The sequence below is a fragment of the Ctenocephalides felis genome, unplaced genomic scaffold (assembly GCF_003426905.1).
Source record: "Ctenocephalides felis isolate EL2017-DRISC unplaced genomic scaffold, ASM342690v1 CF-g0.4_SCAFFOLD_03573, whole genome shotgun sequence".
NCBI lineage: Eukaryota > Metazoa > Arthropoda > Insecta > Siphonaptera > Pulicidae > Ctenocephalides > Ctenocephalides felis.
In genome coordinates, this window is record NW_020539727.1 from 17,819,730 (window position 1) to 17,844,712 (window position 24,983).

Here is a 24,983-nt window from a genome sequence, read left to right on the forward strand (position 1 = left end):
ACCGTTGAAAAATTCTTAACATAAATCTATAACAATTCCACATGTCCTTATCTATAACGAGTCCCTTTGAATATTGAGAAAAGACTTTTTCACGTGTTTGTTTATAATCTCAAAAGTCGAAAATGTTTACATTATTATATATACAAAATATAATAACGAATTCATTTCTTCATCATCTCATATTATGAAATTATGTTATTATATATGAAGTCTAGTCTTTTCCATAAAAACACTCTATGTTCTGGCTTAACGGCTTCAATTGTCAACTCAAATGTCAAACAAAAGTATGGTGTAATTTCCAATGAACAATTAAATCTTATCCAATTTAAAATTATTGATTAAAATCAGTTATTAAATAGTGCTACGTTATTAGATAGTTCTGATCCATTTTCATCAATATTTATTTACTCAAAGCAGTAAACATGTCTGTTGAAACGAGTGTTTCTGTGAATAATTTAAATATTAAAATCGAACCACTAGATATAGTTAAAATAGAAAATGAGGATAAATTTGATGATAATATCAAATCTGAATCCTGTTCTCAAGACGACAAAACTTGTTTAGAAAATTTCATGAATTCTGAAGTAACTATTGATGAAGAAGTCAAACAGGAATTAAATGTTGAAGGCTCGTTATGCAATCAATCACTTAATACAAAGTATCTATTAATTCTGCGCTTGTGTGATACCTCAAAAAAACCTTCAAGCTTGAATGAACCTGATAATGAAACAAAGCGTTCTCACAAATGTGAAATATGTAATAAGGTATTTGGATCATCAAGTAATTTGAAAACTCATTTGCTTGTTCATACAGTAAAACGTCCGTACCAATGTGAAATATGTAATAATAGATTCAAAACATCAACTAATTTGAAACTTCATATGCGAACACATACCGAAGAAGGGCCTTATAAATGTGAAACATGTGATAAAACATTCACACATATAGGTACTTTGAGAACACACATGATTGTTCATTCCACAGACCGTCCATTTAAATGTGAAATATGTAATAAGGGATTTAACTACTTACATAATCTACAAAAGCACAAGGTATTGCATACCGGAGAGCGTTCATATAAATGTGAAATATGTAGTAGAGCATTTTACACGACAAATGATTTAAAAAGACACATGCGTAATCATTCCACAGTGCGTCCATATAAGTGTGAAATATGTTATAAGAAATTCAATTCAACAACTAATTTAAAACTTCATATTCTAAGTCATACTGAAGAATATTCTCATGAATGCGAAATATGCAACAAAAAATTTGCACACTCATGTCGTCTGAAAAAACACATGTACATTCATACAGGAGATTTTCCATTTAAATGTGAAATATGCAAGAAGGGGTTTGCAGGAGCAAGTAATCTAAGAAAGCACATGTTTATTCATTCCGGAGAGCGTCTGTTTAAATGTGAAATATGTAATAAAGCATCCCAAACATCAGCTAGTTTGAAGAATCATATGAAAACACATATTGGGGAACGTCCATACAAATGTGGAATATGTAGTATGACATTCACAGAACGACATAATTTAAAAAGACATATGCTTATTCATTCCGGAGAGCGACCATTTAAATGTCAATTCTGTAAAAAATCATTCAGGCAATCAAGTGCTCTGAAAAAACACAAGGAGGCATTTCATAGCTGAGAAGATCTATAAATGTGAAATATTCGAAGGGATGAAAATAATTTGATTTTTAAACTACTTTGTTACATATATAAATAAAGTATTTTCTTATCTATTATTCATATTTATTATTTATTAACTTTCCACAGGGTAAGTAATTGTAATCGTCCCAAAATCGAAAATGAAAATTTTTGTAAATTTACGTTTCAGAGATTTCTGAACATTTTGGCATACCTTAGAAAAAATGGATGTTTGAGTGTATGTATGGATACAATTTTTCGTCCATGTTTTCGGGCGTACGAATCATCAACTGATTTGAGTGGTTTAAAAAACATTCATTCCTATTGATAGGAAGACGTGCCGATTAGTTTTTGGCAAAGGCAGGTCCGGCCGGTACGGAAATACGGAACAAAGAGTGCAGAAAATATGAATCGAGTTTTTGAGAGAACGGAGCATCCGATTTGAATGATCCAAAAAAAAGCATTTGATTTGTAGTTTTGAGGAGAAGTGGTGATTAGTTTTTGGCAAAGGCAGGTCCAGACGTATCGGAGACACCGAGCTAAATGTACAAAAACGGCAGTTTTTGAGAGAACTAAGCGTCCGATTTGAATGATCTAAAAAGCTTTCTGCTTGTGTTGACGAAACAATTGCTTTAATGATTAAGCTAATTTCAAAAATGTATACTAGTTGTACTATATATAGTTAAGAACTGTAATTTCAGTATGTTAAACTTTGAAGTATATACTAAAAGTGTACATATATAAAATTTTATGTTTTCGAACAAATTATTGAAGTTTGTTGATACTTAACAAAATTTTGTCTCTTAAAACTAGTTAACAACGAAAAGAAAAAAAAATCTACGTAAAGTTCTAAGACTCACAATACTATACTATACTTAAATAAATAATTTTAACTTTGCAATTCAGTTTATACAATTCTTATAAATATTAGACAAAGTTACAATATTTATAATGATCTATTTGAAAACATTTAATATTCCTCGAAGATTTCGTTACGGTACGGGAAGTTCCAGCAATTTGCCTTAGGGCACGATGCAATGCACCACTAAACTACATTATTTAAAAAAAACTAAGACTTTTTAATAGACATAATAATATACTAAGAGAATTCTAATAAGCTTCTTATAGAATTCTGAATAGACTTCCAATATACTTCCAACCAGGGAATGCAATACCGATGGAAAATTTCAATACCGGTATTTCGGTAATTTTTCATTTTAAAACCGGAATACCGGTAAATTACCGGTATTTTTATTATCTTACACAAACGTAAACAAAATTGAAAGTTACTAGTACAAATATAAAAAAATGTATGTACAACTACAACTATATTCAAGTAAACAATAAAATAAAACAATAAGTTTATTTCTTTAACTAATGATTTAACAAAAGTATATGCAATTTAATTAATTCATTATCACTATCGAGTATATTGAGTACTTTTCACCAAAACCAAACAGAAAGACCAAAAACTCATAAAAGATCATATTACATTATTTTAATAAACTGTATTGTCTGTATCCGATGTGTTAAATTAGCATAATTTCCAATATTTAAAAATAATAATTTTTTTACACTAATTTAAGATCGTATTCTTTGTCAAAATCAATAATAAGTTACTATAATTGCTGAGGATTGTTATTTATCACATTGTGATGCTTCTATAGTATTTTCAAACTTCGAAACCTTTTCGAAAAATAATACTTTATAATTGTAATAAGAAGCAAAAATATTTAGTAATCATCATAATTATTATGTATAAAGTTAGAAAAAAATAAAGATTACGCAAGGGTAATCTGTATGATATAAAATATTTTGGGACAAATATTATTTAAAATCCGTTACAAAAGATGAAACAAACATCATTATCTATAAGTCAAATTATATTTATCGTGTCACGATATGAAGCCCTTTGGAAAGCAATAAATATTCAGTTTAATGACGAGTAGAGATAATATTTGACATTTGTTTATCCTATAGAATCACTTGAAGATATAGCTGTTTATGCGATTATGGAATTTAAAGATACATTTGTTCCGAGAAATTTAAACATTAGTGTATTATGTATCAAATAGCGCTTATGTAAAAATACCGAAAATACCGGTATTTTTGGAATAAATACCGGTAAAATACCGCCATAAAATCGGGCGGTTTACCGGTAATTCGGTATACCGGTATACCGGTATTGCATTCCCTACTTCCAACTAATTAATTCAGTAATTCATTGATCTTTACAATGATTTTGAAAATTAGTATTTTACAAAATGTATATTTATTTAAAAAACAAAACCTATCAAAAATTTTTACAAACATTTCACTTATAATGTCATAAAAATTTCTAGTTAATAAATTAAAAACTACAAAAAATCGTATAAACTAATTTATGATGGCAACAGATAGATTAAATTTAGACTTGCCAGTAACCTCGATCCATGGATATGGTGACGTTAAAGTTTTTGGACATGATACAGTAAGTTATAAAAAATCACATGACACTTGGTACAATTATTTTCCTTTTTTTATGGGCCGAAAATCGAAAATGAAATTTTTGCATTTCTCGACGTTTTGAAGGTTTCTGAACATTTTGGCATACCTCAGAAACCAAACGGATGTGTGTGTTTTGTGTATGTCTGCATTTTTTCGTCCACGTTTTCGGGCGCACGGATCAACCGATTTGAATAATTTAAGAAACATTCGATCCCTATTGATAGGGAGATGTGCTGATTAGTTTTTGGCAAAGGCAGGTCCAGCCGTTACGGAGATACGGAGCAAAGAGTGCAGAAAATACAAATCGAGTTTTTGAGAGTACGGAGTAAAAAAATAAAAAAATGAAAAATCATTACATCTTTTTTTATTTTCCATAAAATATTTTTGTAATTTTGGATTAGAATTTAAAAAATTACCCAGACTAAGCACAGTCTAAGCGCCACTCTGGTACAAATGTTTACCCGAGTGCGTTTAGACTGTTTATGTACCTACTGAAGCACTTTTCCAATTTTGTGAAAACTATTGAAAAATGTGAAAATGCCGCCAAGCTAAGCACAGTATAAGTGAAAATGTCGCAGGAAATTATTTGCAAATGCGTTTAGACTGTGACTATACGAGAGCACTTTTTCAATTTTGTGTAAATTAAGCATATTTTTTTTTTTTGAAATTGAATTCGAAATGAAATGACGATTGTTGTTAATGTCCTGGAGATAAATTGATTTATGATTTACAATTGATTTTCTCAGATATAACAAACAAGATAGCAAAAATAATGGAAGTTACAGTATTTGTAATAATAAATTTGAAAACGTTTAAAATTGGTTTGTCGGTTTTTAAAAACCGATTTTAAAACCGTTTTTTTTTTGTGAAAATTATGGAATTTGAAAACCGTTTTTTTAACGAAAAAAGTCGTTTTTTACTGTATATGTGGAAAATGACAAATATAACCAAATATGAAATATAGATGAAAGCGTTTTTATTCTTGAAATCATATCGGTTCAATAGCATTTGATATCTCATCAGTCTGCAATGGTTCCCACAAAGGTTTTGTATATATTACATTAGATTTTTATAACAGTGTATATATTAATTTAATTTTATACCAGTGTATATTTTAATTTAAATCAGTGTGACTTCTTCTTGAAGAAGTAACTTCCTCTACTCTAACTCAAAAAGAAGAGTTTTAAACCCTAGAAGCCACAAATTAAAGAACAAAAAACTTAGAATTATTATATCAGGCTTTAAAAACAATTAAGCATAATTTGGTCGCTAGTATGAGAGTATTTTCTATTTCAGAAAATTTTGTGAGTAAACAATAAAGGACACGTCTAAGTAGCAATTTAAGTAGCAATTCGATAGACGATTGAAATCATATTATATTAAACAAAAAATACAATTAGAATGTTTAAAATTAATTAATTAAAATTGCTCGGAACAAACAATACCCGAGTTTAGCTTAATTGTTTTTAAAACTATAATTGATATTAACAAGTGCGTATCTAATATATTGTTTTATTTTATTTTAATTTAATGAATTTTTGTTATTTATTAATGTATTATTTTTATTTATTCAAAAACTTTCCTATCACTATCATAAAAATATTTTCATTCTTATATGTGAAAATGATGCATGAATAACGAATAATTATTTTCAAAGTTATTAAATCAAGATAAACTTTTATTTTTAGTTCTACTAATTAAAATTAAAATAATTTTGTTTACTATCTATAAATTTGAACAATAAATAAATTCAGTCAAATTCTGCTCTAAATTACACTAAATTTGCGGATAAATTACAGAATATTCGAGCAAAAATGTATTTTTATATAAAATTCGAAAACTGGTTTTCTGAAATGTCGGTTTTTGTATAAACCCTAGTTTAAAATTTCATTATGGTACGGGAAGTTCCAGCAATTTGCCTTAAGGCACGATGCCATACGCCACTAGTTTTGTTATTATTATTTCTTCAGCCTCTGGCAGCCATCCAAGGCACCAAGAAGCCCTGTCTGGCACCATGCAGTGTCAACAAACCAGGTTGCGATTCCCGAATGCGAGAATGCAGACGAAGGTACCAGAATCGCACCCCGGTGCAAAAACCAGCAGGGGTTGAAGGAGTCGTCGACCCTTTGGCTTTGGAGCCCTGCGGGAGCGGATCGGCCCTGGAAGAATACCAGGAACCTGAAGGTAAAGATAATGGGTATAAAAATATATATCTACATATATATAAAAATAAGTCGGGTTTTCCTTCCTGACGAAATAACTCCAGAACGCACGAACCGATTTCGACAATTTTGCATTCGTTGGAAAGGTCTCGGGCTCCGCAAGGTTTATATCTAAGAAAATTAGTTGTGCATGGCATCGTGCCTTAATGCAAATTGCTGGAACTTCACGCACCGTAATTAAAAATTCGTGTAAAGACTTTAGTGAGAATTATCAGAATTATGCTTGCAGTTAAGTCAACGAGCAGTTCTTGCCGCAAAGAATAATGATGTGCACGCACTGAATTTCACCATTCAATCAAAAATTGCTGGCGATTTGGTGACATACCAATGATTCCGACTGTTCTTCCGTTTGTCTTCAAACGATTGCAATTTCGAGTTCCCCTTGCGTTCGCAATGACAACTAACAAGTCGCAAAGCCAATCGCTTAGTGTTTGCGGGATAAATTTCAAATAGATTATTTATAAAATCATTGTTTTTCACATGGGCAGTTATACGTTGCCTGTTCACGAGTTGGAAAACCATCCGCTTTGCTTGTGTTAACGTCAGACCAAAAAACAAAAAATGTGGTTTACCAAAGAGCACTTCAATGAAACAGAAAATTTGCGGATCACTTTCATTTACTTAGAGAAGCTCAACTAAAAAACACTTCATTTTTGTAATCGAAATAAATTCATTACTGTTGTATAATAAAATCAAAGATCTAGTTTTAGATTTAAAAATATATATCTATTTTTGTGCAGAGTATTTTCCGACCGGTCCAAAGTTGCCTGAAAGGCGGCATTTGCGAACGGGAGATCCCAATGTCCATTTGACTGAAGAAGGCTTCGACTTTTTGTATCCTGATGATGGGGTTTCTGAACCTGAAGTGGTTATGATGTATACTTGGACCACTAGAAGTCGGATGACTGTTAAAGTAAGATTTTTGAAATTTTGACAACAGATATATCAATCCATCTATTTTGATACCAAATTGTAAAATTAGCAAAGTTCCATTCAACATTTGTAAATATTTACAATTGTTTGTAAAAGCCACTACGTCGTTAGTACTAGGGTTTATACAAAAACCGACATTTCAGAAAATCTGTTTTCGAATTTTAATTTTACCAGAAAACCGGCTTTGACCGGTTTTCGAATTTTATATAGAAAATAAATTTTTGCTCGAATATCCTGTAATTTATACGCAAATTTAGTGTAATTTAGAGCATTATTTGACTGAATTATTTATTGTTCACTTTTATAGATAGTAAACAAAATTATTTTAATTTTAATTAGTATAACTAAAAAATAATAGTTTATCTTGATTAAATAACTTTGAAAATAATTATTCGTTATTCATGCATCATTTTCACATATAAGAATGAAAATATTTTTATGATAGTGAAAGGAAAGTTTTTTGAATAAATAAAAATAATTCATTTTTAAATTAAAAAAAAACATTAAATTAAAATAAAATAAAAATATTAGATACATGTTGATACACTTGTTAATATCAATTTAGTTTTAAAAACAATTAAGCTAAACTCAGGTATTGTCTGTTCCGAACAATTTTAATTAATTAATTTTAGACATTTTAATTGTTTTTTTTTTTAATAAAATATGATTTAAAAAAAAACTGAGAACGTCTATCGAATTGCTACTTAGATTTGTCCTTGTTTACTCACAAAATTTTCTGAAATAGAAACACTCTCATACTTGCGACGAAATTATGCTTAATTGTTTTTAAAGCCTGATATAATAATTCCAAGTTTTTTGTTCTTTTATTTGTGGCTTCTAGGGTTTAAAACTCTTTTTTTTAAGTTTGAGTAGAGGAAGTTACTTCTTCAATAAGATGTCACACTGATTGAAATTAATATATACACTGGTATAAAAATCTAAATTAATACAAAACATTTCTGGTAACTATTGCAGACTGATAAGATATCAAATGCTATTGAACCGATATGATTTCGAGAATCAAAACGCTTTCATCTATCCTTTATATTTGACTATATTTTTCATTTTTCATTTTTACAGTGAAAACCGACTTTTTTCACTAAAAAACCGGTTTTCGAATTCCATAATTTTCGCCAAAAAAACGGTTTTTAAAACCGTTTTTGAAAACCGACAACCCCAGTTTAGTACTATAAGTAATCTTGGTTGCTTGTTTTGAAAAAATTGTGCTGCACGCGAATTTGCATTACACATCAAAAATTTTGACAACAGATATATCATGCATCTATTTTGATAACATATGGTAAAATTAGCATACTTTTTATCAAAATATTTACAACAATTTGAAAAACTACAACGTTACTAGTACCGAATGTAATCTTGGCTTGTTTTTAAAAACGTGTTTCTGTACGCACCGTTTGCATTACACTCTGCAAGGCAACAGGTACATTAATAATCGAACTAATTTGAGACCAGCCACAAAAATTAGCAAAGTTTCATTCAAATTTTTAAAATATTTACAACAATTTGCACAAACTACAACGTCACTAGTACCGAAGGTAATCCTTGGCTTGTTTTCAAAATGTGCTCATGTACGCACACCGTTTGCATTACACACCTATAATTTTGCCAACTGGTATATCAATACATCTACTTTAGCACTAAATACTAAAATTAGTAAACTTTTATTCAAATTTTTTGAATATTACAACAATTTGCACAAACTACTACATCACTAGTACTGAAGGTAATTTTTAACTTGCATCCAAAACGTGTTCCTGCACGCACCGTTTGCATTACACTCAGGCCGGATTTAGAATTTTGGCGCCCCGGGGCACTGACAAAAATGCCGCCCCAACCCTGAAATTTTACGAACTTTCAAACTTTTTTTAAAGCAACCGCGCTGCTTCAGCTGCGAGGGACAAAATATAGAAGCGCGTAAGCGCCGCGTCGCAGTCTAACGAATAAATAATGTTTACAGAACTTATGTAAATGTAAACAAAATTTATACTTATTATTATAATATCTTTAAAATATCTTATAATTTAATGTGCATATGTCTTATGATAATTTTTGTCCGCCAAATTTTCTTTTTCAAATTTTTTTATTGGATTATCGAAACCGCTAAAACCTGCCCCCCAATAAATTTAAACAGTTTATTTATTCTGTAAATTTTTTTGAATGTTATTGGACGCTTTTTTCTCAAAAACTGAATTATCATTTCTGGCATTTTGGCCCGTATCTTCAAAACAGTTGGACCTGCCTTGACCAATATCTAATCAGCACGTCTCCTATCAATAGAAATTGAATCATAAATCGGTTGATCCGTGGTTCTCGAAATCGACTTGAATATTAAAAATCTTAGATTTGTATTAATGGGATGACGTGCTGATTAGCTTTTGGTACAGGCAATTACGAAAAAATGGTAATTGATTTTGATATTCCTTCTCTTCTTTGCAAAAGTTCAGAATTTTCGAAAAATTTCAAATACAAAAATGTGTTTTAGAAGTCTTTTCTTCATTTTTCAATAAAATGTAAAGCTCTTATAAAAAATGTAATTTTCAGTACGGAATGTTTCAGTAATTTGTCTCAAGGCACAATGCCATGAGTCACTAGTTTAAATTATTTTTCGACGCTATAAGCTTGGAAGTGCACAAATACGTGCATTTTAAGAAGGCTCGAGAACTGAAGAACATATTTTTCTTAAACTTTTAGCTTGTTTACGATTTTTATACTAGCCAAATTGCCAAATTTGATAACTTATTAACCAATTTGATAATTTACGTTCGGAGAGGGAAGCAAAGCATAATAATAATTTTAGTTATCGTTTATTTCTACCCATTTTGCATTTCTTGCAATAAAAATGTTGTTAAAGTTGATTATATTGTATAGAATTTTTTTCTCACTATCCAAATTTTGCCGCCCCCCAAAATTTGCCGCCCTGGGCAGTAGCCCCGATTGCCCCTACTGTAAATCCAGCACTGATTACACTTCTAAAATTTTGCCAGCTGGTATATCAATACATCTACTTTAGCACTAAATATTAAAATTAGTAAACTTTTATTCAAAATTTTTGCATATTTACAACAATTTGCAAAAATTACAACGTCACTAGTACCGAAGGTAATCCTTGGCTTGTTTTCAAAACGTATTCCTGGACGCACCGTTTGCACTACACACACACCTACAATTTTGACAACTAGTACATCAATCAATCTACTTGATACTAAATACTAAAACTAGCATGCTTCCATTCATCTTCTGTAAATATTTACAACAATTTGCACAATCTGCATCATCACTAGAACCATAGGTGTAATCTTTTGCTTGGTCAAAACGTGCTCCTGTACGGACCGTTTGCATTACACTCCCAAAATTTAGGCAACTGGTGCATCAATCAATTTACTACTCGAGACCTATTACTAAAATTGGTGAGCTTTATTCAAAATTTGTTAATATTTACAACAATTTGCAAAAACTACAACGTCACTGGTATCGCAGGTAATCTTTGGCTAGTTTCCAAAACGTGTTCCTGGACGCACCGTTTGCATTACACCCTACAATTTTGACAATTGGCACATCAATACATCTACTTTAGCACCAGTTACTAAAATTAACGCACTTTTATTCAAAATAAGTAAATATATGCAACAATTTGCAAAAATACAACGTCACTGTACCTTAGGCAATGTTTTGCTTGGTTTCAAAAGGTGCTGCTGCACGCACCGTTTGCATTACACTACTAGAATTAAGACATCAAACTATATTAGCACCAAAATTAACAATTCAAAATTTGTAACAATTTATAATCTATGTATATATATATAATATATATATATATATATATATTTTATCCCAGGTGATAACTTATGGAGCAACTGTAGTAGGTATTTCAGTACCAGATGCAAGAGGAATGGTTCAAGATGTTTTGCTAGGATTCGACGATTTAGCAGGTAATAATAAAACACTCTTTTACTTATAAAAAAATTAAATACAGTATGTGTTTTCCTCCTTTCAGGTTACAGGAGACAAAGCAATCCTTATATAGGCGCAACCTTGGGTCGTGTTGCAAATTACATCGAAAATGCGAACTACAATATCTCCACGACGAGTACGACTTGAGGCCAAATCGTCCACCACATCATTTTAACGGAGGTCGTAGAGGATTTGATAAAAAATTGTGGACTGCCACTCAGGATGGAACTAAGGTAAAGAATAAAGGACTCAAGTTTATACAAAATGCCTATCATATTTTGTTGATATTATCCATGTATTATTATTTTTGTTGTGTTTTTCTAGATTATAATGAACCTGGTGTCCGAGTCTGGTGCTGAAGGTTATCCTGGTAAATTGTTGACGTCCATAACCTTCCAGGTGACTGCTGAAAACAGATTTATTGTCAGTATGAGATCTGCAAGTGATTGTTCGACTCCTGTGAGCCTCACACATGCACTGAGACTCAATTTGGCAGGACATGTAAGTAACATAGATTTTTTGGAATTTTTGGGGATCTAAATAGCTAAATCATTCAATCAAATGCAATTTTGTTAGAAATCACATCAGTTTGAATATTAGACATTAAAGTAGTCATATTGCATAATAGTTTGCTAAAATTTTGGAATTCTAATAACTGTATTGTGACCCCTAGACGTCCTTAAAGATATGACTTTCTCATCCCTCACCTGGATCATTTTTCAAATTTTTGTGAAATGCATAAAATTTTGTTAGAAATCTCATTAATTTTACGATTAGATATTGAAGTAGTCATATTGCAAAATAGTTTGCTAAAATTTCGGGATCCTGGTAACTGTATTGTGACCCCAAGACGTCTTTGAAAATATGACTTTCTTATCTCTCACCTGGATCATTTCTCTAATTTTTGATTAATACACAAAATTTTGTTAGTAACCTCATCAATTGTACTATTTGACATTAAAGTAGAGGCATTACAAAATATTCTGCTCAAATTTTAGAGTTTTGTTAACTATATTGTGACCCCTAGACGTTTTTGAAGATTTGACTTTCTCATCCCTCACCTGGATCATTTTTCAAATTTTTGTGAAATGCATAAAATTTTGTTAGAAATCTCATTAATTTTACTAATAGACATTGAGGTAGCCATATTGCAAAATAGTTTGCTGAAATTTTGGAATTCTGGTGACTATATTGTGACCCCTAGACGACCTTGAAGATATAACTTTTTCAACTCTCACAAGAATCATTTCTCTATTTTTTGTTAAAAACATGAAATTTTATTAAAAGCTTCATAAATTTGAATATTAGACATTAAACTAGTTATAATGCAAAATAGTTTGATAAAATTTCGGGATCCTGGTAACTGTATTGTGACCCCTAAACGTCCTTCAATATAAGACCCTCTTATCTCTCCCCTGGATCATTTTTCACATTTTTGCTAAATGCATGAAATTTTGTTAGAAATCCTATTAATTTTAGTAATAGACATTGAAGTAGTTATATTGCAAAATATTCTGCTCAAATGTTGGAGTTTTGTTAACTATATTGTGACCTCTAGACGTTTTTGAAGATATGACTTTCTCATCCCTCACTCTTAACTTTTTGATTAATACACAAAATTTTGTTAGAAACCTCATCAATTTTACTATTTGACATTAAAATAGAAGCATTGCAAAATAGTTTGTTCAAGTTTTGGAATTCTGGTAACTGTATTGAGACCCCTAGACGTCTTTGAAAATATGACTTTCCTATCTCTCACCTGGATCATTTCTTAAATTTCTGATTAATACATAAAATTTTGTTAGAAACCTCATCAATTTTACTATTTGACATTAAAGTAGAAGCATTGCAAAATATTCTGCTCAAATTTTGGAGTTTTGTTAACTATATTGTGACCCCTAGACGACCTTGAAGATATGACTTTCTCATCCCTCACCTGGATCATTTTTCAAATTTTTGCTAAATGCATGAAATTTCGTTAGAAACCTTATAAATTTTAATATTGGACATCAAAGTGGTCGTGTTGCAAAATAGTTTGCTGAAATTTTGGAATTCTGGTAACTGTATTGTGACCCCTAGACATCCTTGAAGATATAACTTTCTTATCTCTCACATGGATCATTTCTCAAATTTCTATTTAATACATGAACTTTTGTTAGAAACCTCTTCAATTTTAATATTCTACATTAAAATATTCATATTGCAAAATAGTTTGCTGAGATTTTTTGGATTTTTTTGGGGATCTAAATAGCTAAATCGTAGGTTTAAACCCACAAGTAACTTTTTGTTTTTGTTTCAGAATGCTGGTCTTTTGGACATCTTTAAACATCGCGTCACTGTCGATGCTGATAAATACGTTGAGAAGAATTTTTTGGGATTGCCAACTGGTAAGATATATATTATAAGCTATTGATTGCTACTTTTTGGTTTAATCACCCATCTATTCTCTCAAAGTTAGCTTTCATGTTTTTGGTATATTATACTTCCAAATGTCTGTGACTTCTTTTTTGCAAGCAAGTCATCCACCAACTGCAATCTTCCACTCTTAAGTCATTTTATTTCCGAGTGCTTTTTAAATTGGTGCCGGATGCAGATTTTTTTCAAATAGTAGAAGTCTCTTTTGCCAAACTTTTTGCAACTCTTCTTAATTTATTACCTTAACGTCCTCTCCAACTAGTTTATTTACTATTTATCATAGAATGAAGTGATTTTCACCATTTTTGTCTTATGTTTAAGGTAAATTGCTAAAAGTAGCAGCAACTCAGTACGATTTTCGGGTGGAAAGAAACATTGGAGGGTTGTTAAGAAGATGTGCAAGACGAGGAATCGACCATACATTGTGCTTGACACACCAACCAGAACCGAAGGAGGACGAAGATGATGAGGACAATGTTATTTTTGTAGCCAGGTGAGGAAAAAGTAATAGAAATTTTAATTGAATTTTTTATTTCTTGTTCTTGTTTTTTTATTTGATGATCATGCTGTCCGGTATTAGTTCTAGGATTCAGGTTTTTGCAGAAGAATTAAGGATATTTTAGGTTGCTTTAAAAATAATATTACTTTTAGAATTGTTTATAATATTGGAACTGTACTAGAAATTTTTCTGATGTTTCCACAATTTGAGGAAGCATAGAAGCAAAAGTGTTACTCAAATTTCAGCTTCCAATTTTTTTTTGTCTTGCGCTTTGGCTTTCAAATCCCTCAACTTTTTCTTGCATAATAAGTAGTCCAACAACTGCATACTTCCAAGGATCTTTAGACATTTTATTTGTCTATCAATTTTTCCAAAAGTGCAATCAATTTAGGCAGCAGACGTTTTCCCGATCTTCATTTGTCCCATTTTATGCTCTCATGTTTTTCTTGCTTAGAGTCCGTGTCTCTGATCCGTTTAGAGCCTTACTTATAGAATTTTCTTTTAAATTTAATTTAATTTAGGTACTATTAATAATTTAATTATTTTTTAGGATATTGCATCCAGATTCTGGTCGCGTTTTGGAAATCTACAGCAACCAGCCTGGTTTGAATTTTAGCACTTGCAACGATCTTCCTGATCATGGATACGATGTAAGTAGTTTAGGGGAAGTTTATTGATCACGTGATCGATTCTTTAAGAATTTTTTGACACTTTGACCTACAAACATCACGTGTATTTTTGATTTAATTCACCAAAAAATCGTATTTTTTTATATTTTTTTGAAAATTCAGGTAAAAAGTTCTTGTTCTATATTTTTGTTCTTCTGGCAGGGTTCGAGAATATTTATTATTATTTTTACATTGATTTCCATTAAATTTATTAATTTTAAAAAGAGATATATTTTTTAATTTATTTATATTTTCAGTTAGCTAGGGTGAATCTAGATAAAATTTACTACGTTTCCTATGGAACAGTGTGATGGAACCTTCTAATTAGTGCTTTTATTAAAACTTTAGTAGCAAATATTATGGTAAAGGAATAGGGTGAAAATTTAGGTCTATTATTTTTTATAGTTATTGCCTGAAGATCCTGACGACAAGGAAAACGTGTACTTGAGGCCAGTCGACACAGTTAACGAATACACCCAGGTAAAAAATTAAATAAATCACTTTAATATTATTTACTATATCACTTTACCATTGTATATTATCAGGTAATAGAAGATGATATAGATTTTGAAATGTTTCCTGAAGATGACGAGGAAGAAGAAGAAGAAGACATGGCCAAAGCTCATGTAGAAGGTGACCTGAGCGAAGCTGAATTAAATTTGAGCCCTTCAGAAATTGGTAATATTAAAATATAATACGTGAAGTAATTTTTTAAAAGAAAAAAATTACCGAGGCTAAGCACAATCTAAGCGCCACTCTGGTACAAATGTTTACCCAAGTGCCTTCAGACTGTTTATGTACTGAAGCACTTCTCCAATTTTGTGAAAAAACTATTGGAAAATGTGAAAATGCCGCCAAGCTAAGCACAGTATAAGTGAAAATGTTGCTCAGAATTATTTGCAAATGCGTTTAGACTGTGACTGTGCGGGAGCACTTTTTCAATTTTGCGTAAATTAGGCAACTATTTTTTTTTTTGAAATTGAATTCGAAATGAAATGGCGATTGTTAATGTTCTGGAGATAAATTGATTCAAATGATTTACATTGGGTTCGCTCAGATATAACAAGATAGCAAAAATAATGAAAGTTACAGTATTTGTAATAATATATTTGAAAACGTTTAAAATTTCTCGAATATTTTATTACGGTACAGCAAGTTTCATCAATTTGCCTTAAGGCACGATGCCATACACCCCACTAGTTTTACCTAATTTTCTTCTGCAGAAGCTCGTCTGGCGTTTCGGAAACAAAGTGCAGCGGCCAAAAAATCAGACGTTTTCCAAAGAATTTCTTTGATCACCAAGAAAGGCATAGAAGCCAAAAGCTCCGTGGAAGCAACTTCAGAAGAACTTGTTCCTGTCAAAATACGTAAGCACCACCAATACTTTATACCTTAACTAGATGACCCGGCAGACGTTGTCCGGTACCCATGTCTATAATTTTTTAATATTCTATACTAATATTTACCGTTTACCTAAAAATAATAATTATTGTTTTTTAAATTACTCCTCACGCCAAAATGCATATACATTTATAATATGAGCGATGTTAAATGTAGAACTGCTTTAAATAAAATGAGTCTCAATTTTCACACTATATTGGAGATTGAAGTCTTTTAAACGGTATAACATAACCATAACGATTACATAACATTGGATTAAATTAATTTAATTTTTCATTATTCAAGATATCCAAAATTGCATCTTAAACTTCTTCTAATCGATATCGTGAGTGCCGAATTGTCTTTATTCATCTTTACTTTCCCATTTGTTTTTATAAAGTGAAATTTTTACGAATTTTAAAAATATTGTGGAAAGATTAGTAAAAGATGCAAAGAAATTATATATTGAAAAATAAACTATGTTGAAAATTTAATATCCGAATCCTGTGTTGGCGCCCCCTAAGGCGTGCGCTCGTATTTTTCGCATGCATCGCATTAAAGGTACGACCGGCCCTGAATAATACTTAATTTCATATTTTAAGTGAATTAATTTGTCATATCCTGTTCATATGTGTATCGTTCAATGTGCCATACATATATTGTATATTATAATATTTATAATTTTTTTTATCTCAGCTACTTTTTGGCAATAATAATATAAACATTTCATTTTTCTTATTCATAATCATGAATTAATTATACACATTCTAATATTGTCTTGGTTCATAAGGAAATTGAAATTTTTGGCATATGATAGTTTTCATTTGTTTTCAATGCAAACAATTACATGTCGTTTTTTGCATTTTTTCCCTTTATTTCTACAATATTGCACATACATCTCAGTACTTTATACTCGCATTCATCCTGGAAAATTTTCTTAACGTACTTCAGAAAGATTTACCAAAATCCGAATAATCGTTTAGAAGGGGTATACGGTGAGTGCTTGTAATTTAATATGAACTTTATATAATAGCAATAAAGCTCAAATCGATTAAACGTTTTAGTTAGAAAACGTTTGTATGAGAAAACGAAAAGGCTGTTTTTAGAGTTTCTCCTGCTATTATTCGATTTTTTCTCGCCGTAAGAACCATCTTTGGACTTCAACGAACATTTAAAAAAAACGAATTGGCCAAATCGGTTCAGGCGTTGTTTAGTTATGCGCTTACCAACACATTTTGCGATTCATTTTTATATATAAGAAGATTACGTAATTAGGTCGTCTTTTTTTCCAGAGCGTAAAGTTTCTGATCCCGATGCCGGTGGTGCCGAATGGTGGGGCAAGACACCACCAGGGGCTGAAGATTTGTACGAATCAGCCAGGGAAGCAAGGATGAAGGCTTTGAAGGGTTTTGATGAGACTAGTGAACATGGTGCTGCTTGTTCTAAGGATTGCCCTTGTAGACTTACTGAGGATCAACGACTCAAGTAAGGAAAGATAATAGACACATAAGTATATATAAAAGTAGATAAGTAGACAAATCGACAGGTAGGGAATATTATTAACTTCCCGTAGGGTAGTTATAGTGATGGACCGAAAATCGAAAATGAAAATTTTTGCATTTCTCGACGTTTTGAAGGTTTCTGAACATTTTGGCATACCTCAGAAACTAAATGGATGTTTGTGTGTGTTGTATGTCCGCATTTTTTCGTCCACGTTTTCGGGCGCACGGATCAACCGATTTGAATGATTCAAAACACATTCGATTCCTATTGATAGGGAGATGTGCTGATTAGTTTTTGGCAAAGGCAAGTCCAGACGTTACGGAGATACGGAGCAAAGAGTGCAGAAAATACAAACCGAGTTTCTGAGAGAACGGAGTATCGGATTTGAATGATCTAAAAAACATTCACTTTGTAAAGATTGGGAGAAGAGTTGATTAGTTTTTGGCAAAGACAGGTCCCGCCATTCCGAAGAAACAAAGCTAAATGTGCAAAAAATGGCAGTTTTTGTGTGAATTGAGCGTCCGATTTGAATGATCTAAAAAACTGTCTGCTTGTTTCAACAAAATAATTGCTTTTGAGAATAAAAAATTATTACATCTTTTTTTATTTTCCATAAAATATTTTTATAATTTTGGATTAGAAATTCAAAAAATTACCCAGGCTAAGCACAATCTAAGCGCCACTCTGGTACAAATGTTTACCCAAATGCGTTTAGACCGTTTATGTACAGAAGCACTTTTCCAAATTTGTGAAAACTATTGAAAAATGTGAAAATGGCGCCAAGCTAAGCACAGTATAAGTGAAAATGTCGCACAGAATTATTTGCAAATAGACTGTGACTATACGGGAGCACTTTTTCAATTTTGTGTAAATTAGGCAACTATTTTTTTTAAATTGAATTCGAAATGAAATGACGATTGTTATTGTTCTGGAGATGAATTTATTTATGATTTACATTTGATTTTCTCAGATATAACAGGATAGCAAAAATAATGAAAGTTACAGTATTTGTAATAATTTTTGAAAGCGTTTAAAATTTCTTGAATATTTCATAACGGTACGAGAAGTTCCAGCAATTTGCCTTAAGGCACGATGCCATACACTACTAGTTAGAATTTTTCCTGAATTTTTATGATCTTTTGGATTCCAATGGCAATTTTTATAATTAGTGATAAATTATCTCAGACTGCTAGTATGTGGATTTTTCTAAGATTTGTCTTAATTCTTCACTTATTTATTTTTTTAAGAGTTATCTTCATAATCGTAAACAGATTGTCTATCTTAATGGATTCTTGGGCAATGTTGAAAATATCAGTTCAGGTGTTCCTCAGGAATCCATTCTTGGTCCACTACTATTTATTATTTTTATTAATGACATATCTGATATTATTAGCTGTCCACATTTATTATTTGCAGATGATCTGAAACTATATGTCAAAATAAATTCTATTGATGACTGCTTATTATTACAGTCTCAACTTGACTCTTTCCACTCTTGATGTGTCTATAACAAATTACATTTAAATATATCAAAGTGCAAGATTCTTAGTTTTTCACATAAGCGCGTTGCAATACAATTTGATTATAAAATTTCTAAACACCAGCATTGATAGATGTAATAAAATTTTAGATTTAGGAGTTTTATTTGATTCTGGATCACATAACTGATATTTGTAATAAAGCACATAAATCTTTAGGTTTGATACTGAGAAATTGTAAACAATTCAATTCTAACAATGCATCTCTTTGCATGTACTATTCTATTGTACGTTCAAAATTAGAATATGGTTCGATTATTTGGTATCCTCATCAAATCAACAACTCTGATGCGATAGAGAAGGTTCAGCGAAATTTCGGAAATACCTTTATTATAAAACATATAAAATTTACCCTGAACGCATACGTGTACACTTTACTAAAAGAATTTGGTATTCCTTCCCTTGCATCACGTCGATTTATCTGTACAATTATGTTCTTATTTAAACTTTGCAATAATTCTATAGACTGTCCTCTTATTCTCAATCAACTATCCTTTATGTTCCAAGGCTATCTACGCGTTCACAATTATTTTCTCAATTATCCTACTCCTAAATCTAATACTCTCTTAAATTCGCCTATTTTACTTATTTCCTCTAACTTTAACTTAATTAATAATTAAATAGATATTTACAACACTTCACCGAATCAAATAATCTCCATCTGCACAAGTTAACCTTTTTTATTTTCTTTTCAAATATCTCATTATTTTATCTTATTCTGTTTATAAATAATATTGTTACATTCTGCATTATATGTAATTTTATGTTAAGCATTTTATGTTAATAACTATATATTATAATTTTGTATATATTTTAATTGTTATTCATTATGTAAAATAATTGTATTTTTGAGTCCTCTTGGAAGATATCTGTGGGCTATATATTTAAAATAAATAAATAAATAAATAATAAACGTGAAGGTGAATAGTTTTTCTTACCAAGTTTTTTTTCTTAGACAATTGAAAATGCTAGAACAACTCCGTGAGCAAGAAGAAGCCGAAAACGAGCGAAGGCGAAAAGAACAAGACGACTTGGCACTTGCTGAACAGCAGAGGCTTGCAGAAGAGGCTGAAGCAGCTCGTGAGTATAATTTAACATAATTTATGAAAATTAAAGTATAAATTATGGAGTTTTGTTGATCAGGTTTGAGAGCACTTGAGGAAGAAATGAGAAGAAAACTGGAAGAGCTGGAAGCTGAAGAAGCAGAAGATGAAGGTCCTGGTGGTAGCGAGGACGGAGAAGGAGAAGGAGAAGACGAGGTATACACTTTGGCACTTTCCTTCCCAAATATTATTTTTACCTATTTTTGATTTACTTTATTTTTTAGGATGAGTACGGTCTAGGTGGTGACTATGGCTATGGCTACGGAGGCAGAGATTCTTTGAGGTATCAAAAAGGCGCCCATCGTGTTGGCCTGGAGGAGGTCGATAGTACCTTAAGGGACCCTGTGTGCAAAGCCTGCAAGGAACCTTCTGAGGATGAGTACGAGGTGGCGGTTAGCGAATCGGAGGTGAGGAATAGATTATTTTATTCTTATCTTGAAATCTTATATATAAAAATGAATCGCAAAATGTGTTGGTAAACGCATAACTCAACAACGTCTGCACCGATTTGGCCAGTTCTTTATTTAAAATATTCGTTGAAGTCCAAGGATGGTTCTTACGGCTAGAAAACATCGAATAATTGCCGGAAAAATCCTAAAAACACGGCCCTTTTCTTTTTCACATGCAAACGTTTTCTAACTAAAACGTAGAATCAATTTGAGCTTCATTACTATTATATAAAGTTCATATGTATCAAATTACAAGCACTCACTGTATACTCTTCCTAAACTATTATTCGGATTTTGATAAATCTTTCTGAAGTTTGTTAAGGAAATTTTCTAGGATGTATGTGATTATAAAGTACTGGTATGTATGTTCAATATTGTAGAAATGAATGGAAAAATTGCAAAAAACGACATGCCATTGTTTAAAGCAGTTCTACATTTAACACCGCTCATATTTTAAATGTATATGCATTTTGGCGTGAAGAGTAATTAAAAAGCAATTATTATTATTTTTAAGTAAACAGTAAAGATTAGTATCCCATATTGAAAAATTGTAGACATGGGTACAGGACAACGTCTGTCGGGTAATCAATCTAGTATGTAATGAAAATGATTAAAAGCAGGTTCACTGCCGTCATTCTTAACGTTTTTATTTTTAATGTGTAACCAGTCACAAGGTAATGTTTCGCATGGTCTACTTTTTAACTAAAGTGTTTTTTGTTAGTTTTTTTTTGGTTTTTAGCACTGTTGTTTAGTTTACGTTAACTAAATTTATAAAGCAGTTGGAGAAGGAATAAATAAATTAGCAAAAAATTGATTTTGATACCAAAAAATCTTGGAATATTTGAGTTTTATATATCAGATCTTTAAAATGTGCAGAATCATATAATCCTTGTCATTAAATTTAGGAGACTTTTTTGAAGTAAAACTTCTTTAGGCGCGACTAGGGTGTAAATCCGTACAAATGCAACGGAAGTGCGTTACGGCAGTTAAGAGTCGAGTGCCAATGATTCGTCATTCGCTCTCGATGATATCATTTCTATACGGGTCGATTGTGATTAGTTTTTGTGTATGTGAATAGGAATCTGTCATTGTATGCGTACCGGCATCAACGTTGCATGCGTATCGATACCAACAAGGAAATTGGCATAGATAAATAAACATTTTAAAGTAACATCACAATACAAATCTTGATTTAATGAAAAATGCCAGAATCATAAGAATATCTTACCCTGTTTCTTGAAAATAATTGAACAAATTAAACATTTATGCCGTGTACTGAACATAAGTTTATTGATTAGAAATTATTTCTATATTATTCGTAGTTTTTATAAATCTTTGAAGTTATTGCAATGGAAAATATTTTTTAGGCAAAACATATATTACAGCTGTTTAAAGAATGAGATTATATCGCCAGCGAAAAAGTAAAAAAAAAAATACAAGCAGTCAATGAATGTATGTTAATTTTAATTACATGAAGATCTAATAATCCACTGTGTGAACGAATATTATAGAATTTATAAATCAGCAATTATTTCATTTCTCTAAAGAAGGTTCGTTTCTGAATGCTAATTTCAATGACAAACCGATCATGTCATATTTGAAGTATGACTTTAATTACATTATTGTTTTTAAAATATTATAAATATTTTTAATGCTATTATAAATATATATTTTATAATTTATCATCATATAAATGTGTATAATGGTTGACAGACACTAATAAATGTGTGCATCACGAGTGTTATATCATATTACTAATAAACATTATTCAAAATTGTTATAAGATGTATTTATTTTTACTTAAATGCCATCTTGTATAGTAGCAAATAAGTTTTACTTCAATCGCGTGTAAACCTTACACGCACCCTTTTTTTATTTAGGAAGGAGACGAAGAAGGTGTGACTTCTGATATTGCACTTTTGAGAAAATTAGGACCACCAGCAAGTTTTATAGAAGGAAAAGAAGGTGCCAAGTATTACAAAAATTGTGCAATTGGACTGCAGACACAGAAGTATCCTGATGCCTTACACCATGTAAGTGTAAAACAAACAAACTCATATATTTGTCATTTTTTTGGATTTGATTCTTAAGAAGGTGTTATTTTTTCACATTTATATTTTTTGTAATATATATATATATATATATATATATATATATATATATAATTCCTTTTACTTTTACCTTTTTTAGAAAAACTTTCCCTCAATCATCCTCCATCCTGGTGACTTCTACTACCACAAAACCGAGTACAGATTCGGTCTGAAGGTTCGTCCTGGTGTCCTGATTAAAAAAGATGTTTCGACGGAAATTTCTCCTGAAGATGATGGAAAAGAAAAAGTTATTGGACTTGAAGACGAAAGTTGTATCAAAGAATGCGACGATTTGTGTCGGAAAATTGTCATGATTGTTGATCCGTGCTGTGAGGTTAAGGAGAAAAAAATATAAAAATATAACATATATATATATATATATATATATATATATATATATATAAATGGAACAATTGAGATCAATCACTAAAGTAATAAAACTTTTTTGTGATTTTTGACATTTTATTTATATTTTTAATAATTATTCTTAGTGAATTGCCTAAATTGTGCAAATTTAGGAGTTACTTTAAACAAACACTGTTTTAATTCATTTACCTTACAAATTTTACAAATTCAAATTTAATTCCACTCTATCCCATTCCCCTCTTTGCTTTCAAATAAGATTCTTCTATGTTTCCCATCTATATAAGTTTGACTCATTCCTCTCTCTGCTCTCAACTGTCAAATGTCAATCTAACACATAAAATTCTTATCAGAATAAATTAATCGGCGTTATTTTGACTAATTAATTATTATTTACAGTTTTGTCGACGTCAGTTTGCTCAAAAATTAATTCTAAGTACTGTTCTAATATCTGTGATAATTGTTTAATTTAAAATGTCTCATCAAACTGGCATTAAAGGTAAGGCAATTGGAATTTGTTATAAATAATTGCCTTGAAATAACTTTAATATTTCTTTTACCAGGTAATGAAGGTTTGAAGAAGATTTTTGGAAAGTCAAAAGATGGAAAGATACGTGCTATTAAAATCAGTATTGAAAATGGTAAATGGTAAAAGATACATATTTAGTTGTAATATTTTTGTAATTATTTGTCTCGATGTTGCAGAGGAGCTTAATTTGTCTGCACACAAAGAAGTGAAGAGTTCTTTTCAAAAGGATTATGAAAAAATGGTTATGCCCATGATTGAGGAAGATGTACCATGTTATATTCTATTCCGGTAAAATACAATTACATATATATATTAAAAAAAACAATTTGTATATCAATTTTCTTTTTTTAGGTTAGATACTAAAAACACATTAGGGTACGACTGGCTTCTCATAAGTTGGACCCCTGATAGTGCCAGTGTGCGCTTCAAAATGTTATACGCCTCAACAAAAGCTACATTGAAGAATGAATTTGGTACGGCACATATAAAAGATGAACTGCATGCAACTACCATGGTAATGGAATCCTTTATTATTGATTTATATTTATATATTTATCCGATCATTTAATGGGAATGTGCCTAGTATATTTATTGCTGATTTGTTTTAGGATGAAGTGACATACAAGGGTTATACAAAGCATATAGAAGCAATGGTTGCCCCGGCTCCTCTGACGATGAGAGAAGAAGAATTGAAAGAAATTAGGCAGACTGAAACACATGTGGATATTAGTACTAATACAAGGTACATTATATATTATATAATGTATATATATATATATATATATATATATATATATATGTCTTATATTAAAAAAAATTTCTGTAATGGGGTATAAAAGGTTAAATTCTCCTAAACGATTATTGGGATTTTCATAAATCTTCCTGAAGTTTGTTAAGGAAATTTTCTAGGATTTTTTGATTCATAGAAATATAGTTAGATTGTAGAAATAAATAGAAAAAATTGCAAAAAACTGCTTATCATTGATTGACATTGAAAATATTTGAGGCATTGTTTGACATTAAAAACAAATGAAGACTGTCATTTGCCAAACATTTCCATTCACTTATAGGCTAAGACATATTAAAATATAATAAATTCATGATTATAAATAAGGAAAATGTAATGTCTACATTATTATTGCCGAAAAGCAGCTGAGATGTGCCAAAAATAAAAA

General features: G+C 30.7%; 4 protein-coding genes across 4 annotated transcripts in view; all 4 read left to right on the forward strand.

Annotated features, from left to right (window-relative positions):
- Positions 1 to 464: 464 nt before the first annotated feature.
- On the forward strand, positions 465 to 1,658 carry LOC113389676 (putative zinc finger protein 66; the record flags this gene model as incomplete). Its single annotated transcript, XM_026626692.1, is given in 1 exon segment — positions 465 to 1,658. A coding segment is annotated over 1 exon segment (1,194 nt), but the record flags the coding sequence as incomplete, so codon positions are not given.
- Positions 1,659 to 7,170: 5,512 nt separating this feature from the next.
- On the forward strand, positions 7,171 to 14,404 carry LOC113389677 (aldose 1-epimerase-like). Its single transcript, XM_026626693.1, has 7 exons — positions 7,171 to 7,279; positions 11,156 to 11,249; positions 11,315 to 11,382; positions 11,596 to 11,772; positions 13,571 to 13,658; positions 14,008 to 14,179; positions 14,338 to 14,404. Exons 1-7 carry the CDS (start codon positions 7,238 to 7,240, stop codon positions 14,402 to 14,404), a joined length of 708 nt encoding a protein of 235 aa, XP_026482478.1. The 5' UTR covers positions 7,171 to 7,237.
- A 1,021-nt stretch (positions 14,405 to 15,425) lies between these two features.
- LOC113389678 (vicilin-like seed storage protein At2g18540) lies at positions 15,426 to 23,271 on the forward strand. Its single transcript, XM_026626694.1, has 8 exons — positions 15,426 to 15,531; positions 16,077 to 16,220; positions 17,526 to 17,718; positions 20,230 to 20,354; positions 20,418 to 20,533; positions 20,602 to 20,784; positions 22,707 to 22,859; positions 23,017 to 23,271. The coding sequence occupies exons 1-8, from the start codon at positions 15,426 to 15,428 to the stop codon at positions 23,269 to 23,271; spliced, it is 1,275 nt and encodes a 424-aa protein (XP_026482479.1).
- A 413-nt stretch (positions 23,272 to 23,684) lies between these two features.
- LOC113389679 (twinfilin-like) overlaps positions 23,685 to 24,983 on the forward strand; it is a 6,828-nt gene continuing 5,529 nt past the window's right edge. The window contains exons 1-5 of the mRNA XM_026626696.1: positions 23,685 to 23,778; positions 23,843 to 23,920; positions 23,985 to 24,096; positions 24,160 to 24,322; positions 24,417 to 24,550. Of these exons, the coding sequence (XP_026482481.1) occupies positions 23,754 to 23,778; positions 23,843 to 23,920; positions 23,985 to 24,096; positions 24,160 to 24,322; positions 24,417 to 24,550 (512 nt within the window). The 5' untranslated portion in view covers positions 23,685 to 23,753. The remainder of the gene's footprint in view (positions 23,779 to 23,842; positions 23,921 to 23,984; positions 24,097 to 24,159; positions 24,323 to 24,416; positions 24,551 to 24,983) is intronic.

Coding starts and splice junctions, on each gene's coding strand:
- LOC113389677 (XM_026626693.1), top strand. CDS start 7,238: ATGATGTATACTTGGACCACTAGAAGTCGGATGACTGTTAAA. Junction 11,250..11,314: donor AGGATTCGACGATTTAGCAG/GTAATAATAAAA, acceptor TCCTCCTTTCAG/GTTACAGGAGACAAAGCAAT. Junction 13,659..14,007: donor TTTTTTGGGATTGCCAACTG/GTAAGATATATA, acceptor CTTATGTTTAAG/GTAAATTGCTAAAAGTAGCA.
- LOC113389678 (XM_026626694.1), top strand. CDS start 15,426: ATGTTTCCTGAAGATGACGAGGAAGAAGAAGAAGAAGACATGGCCAAA. Junction 20,534..20,601: donor AAGGAGAAGGAGAAGACGAG/GTATACACTTTG, acceptor TTTATTTTTTAG/GATGAGTACGGTCTAGGTGG. Junction 20,785..22,706: donor TGGCGGTTAGCGAATCGGAG/GTGAGGAATAGA, acceptor TTTTTTATTTAG/GAAGGAGACGAAGAAGGTGT.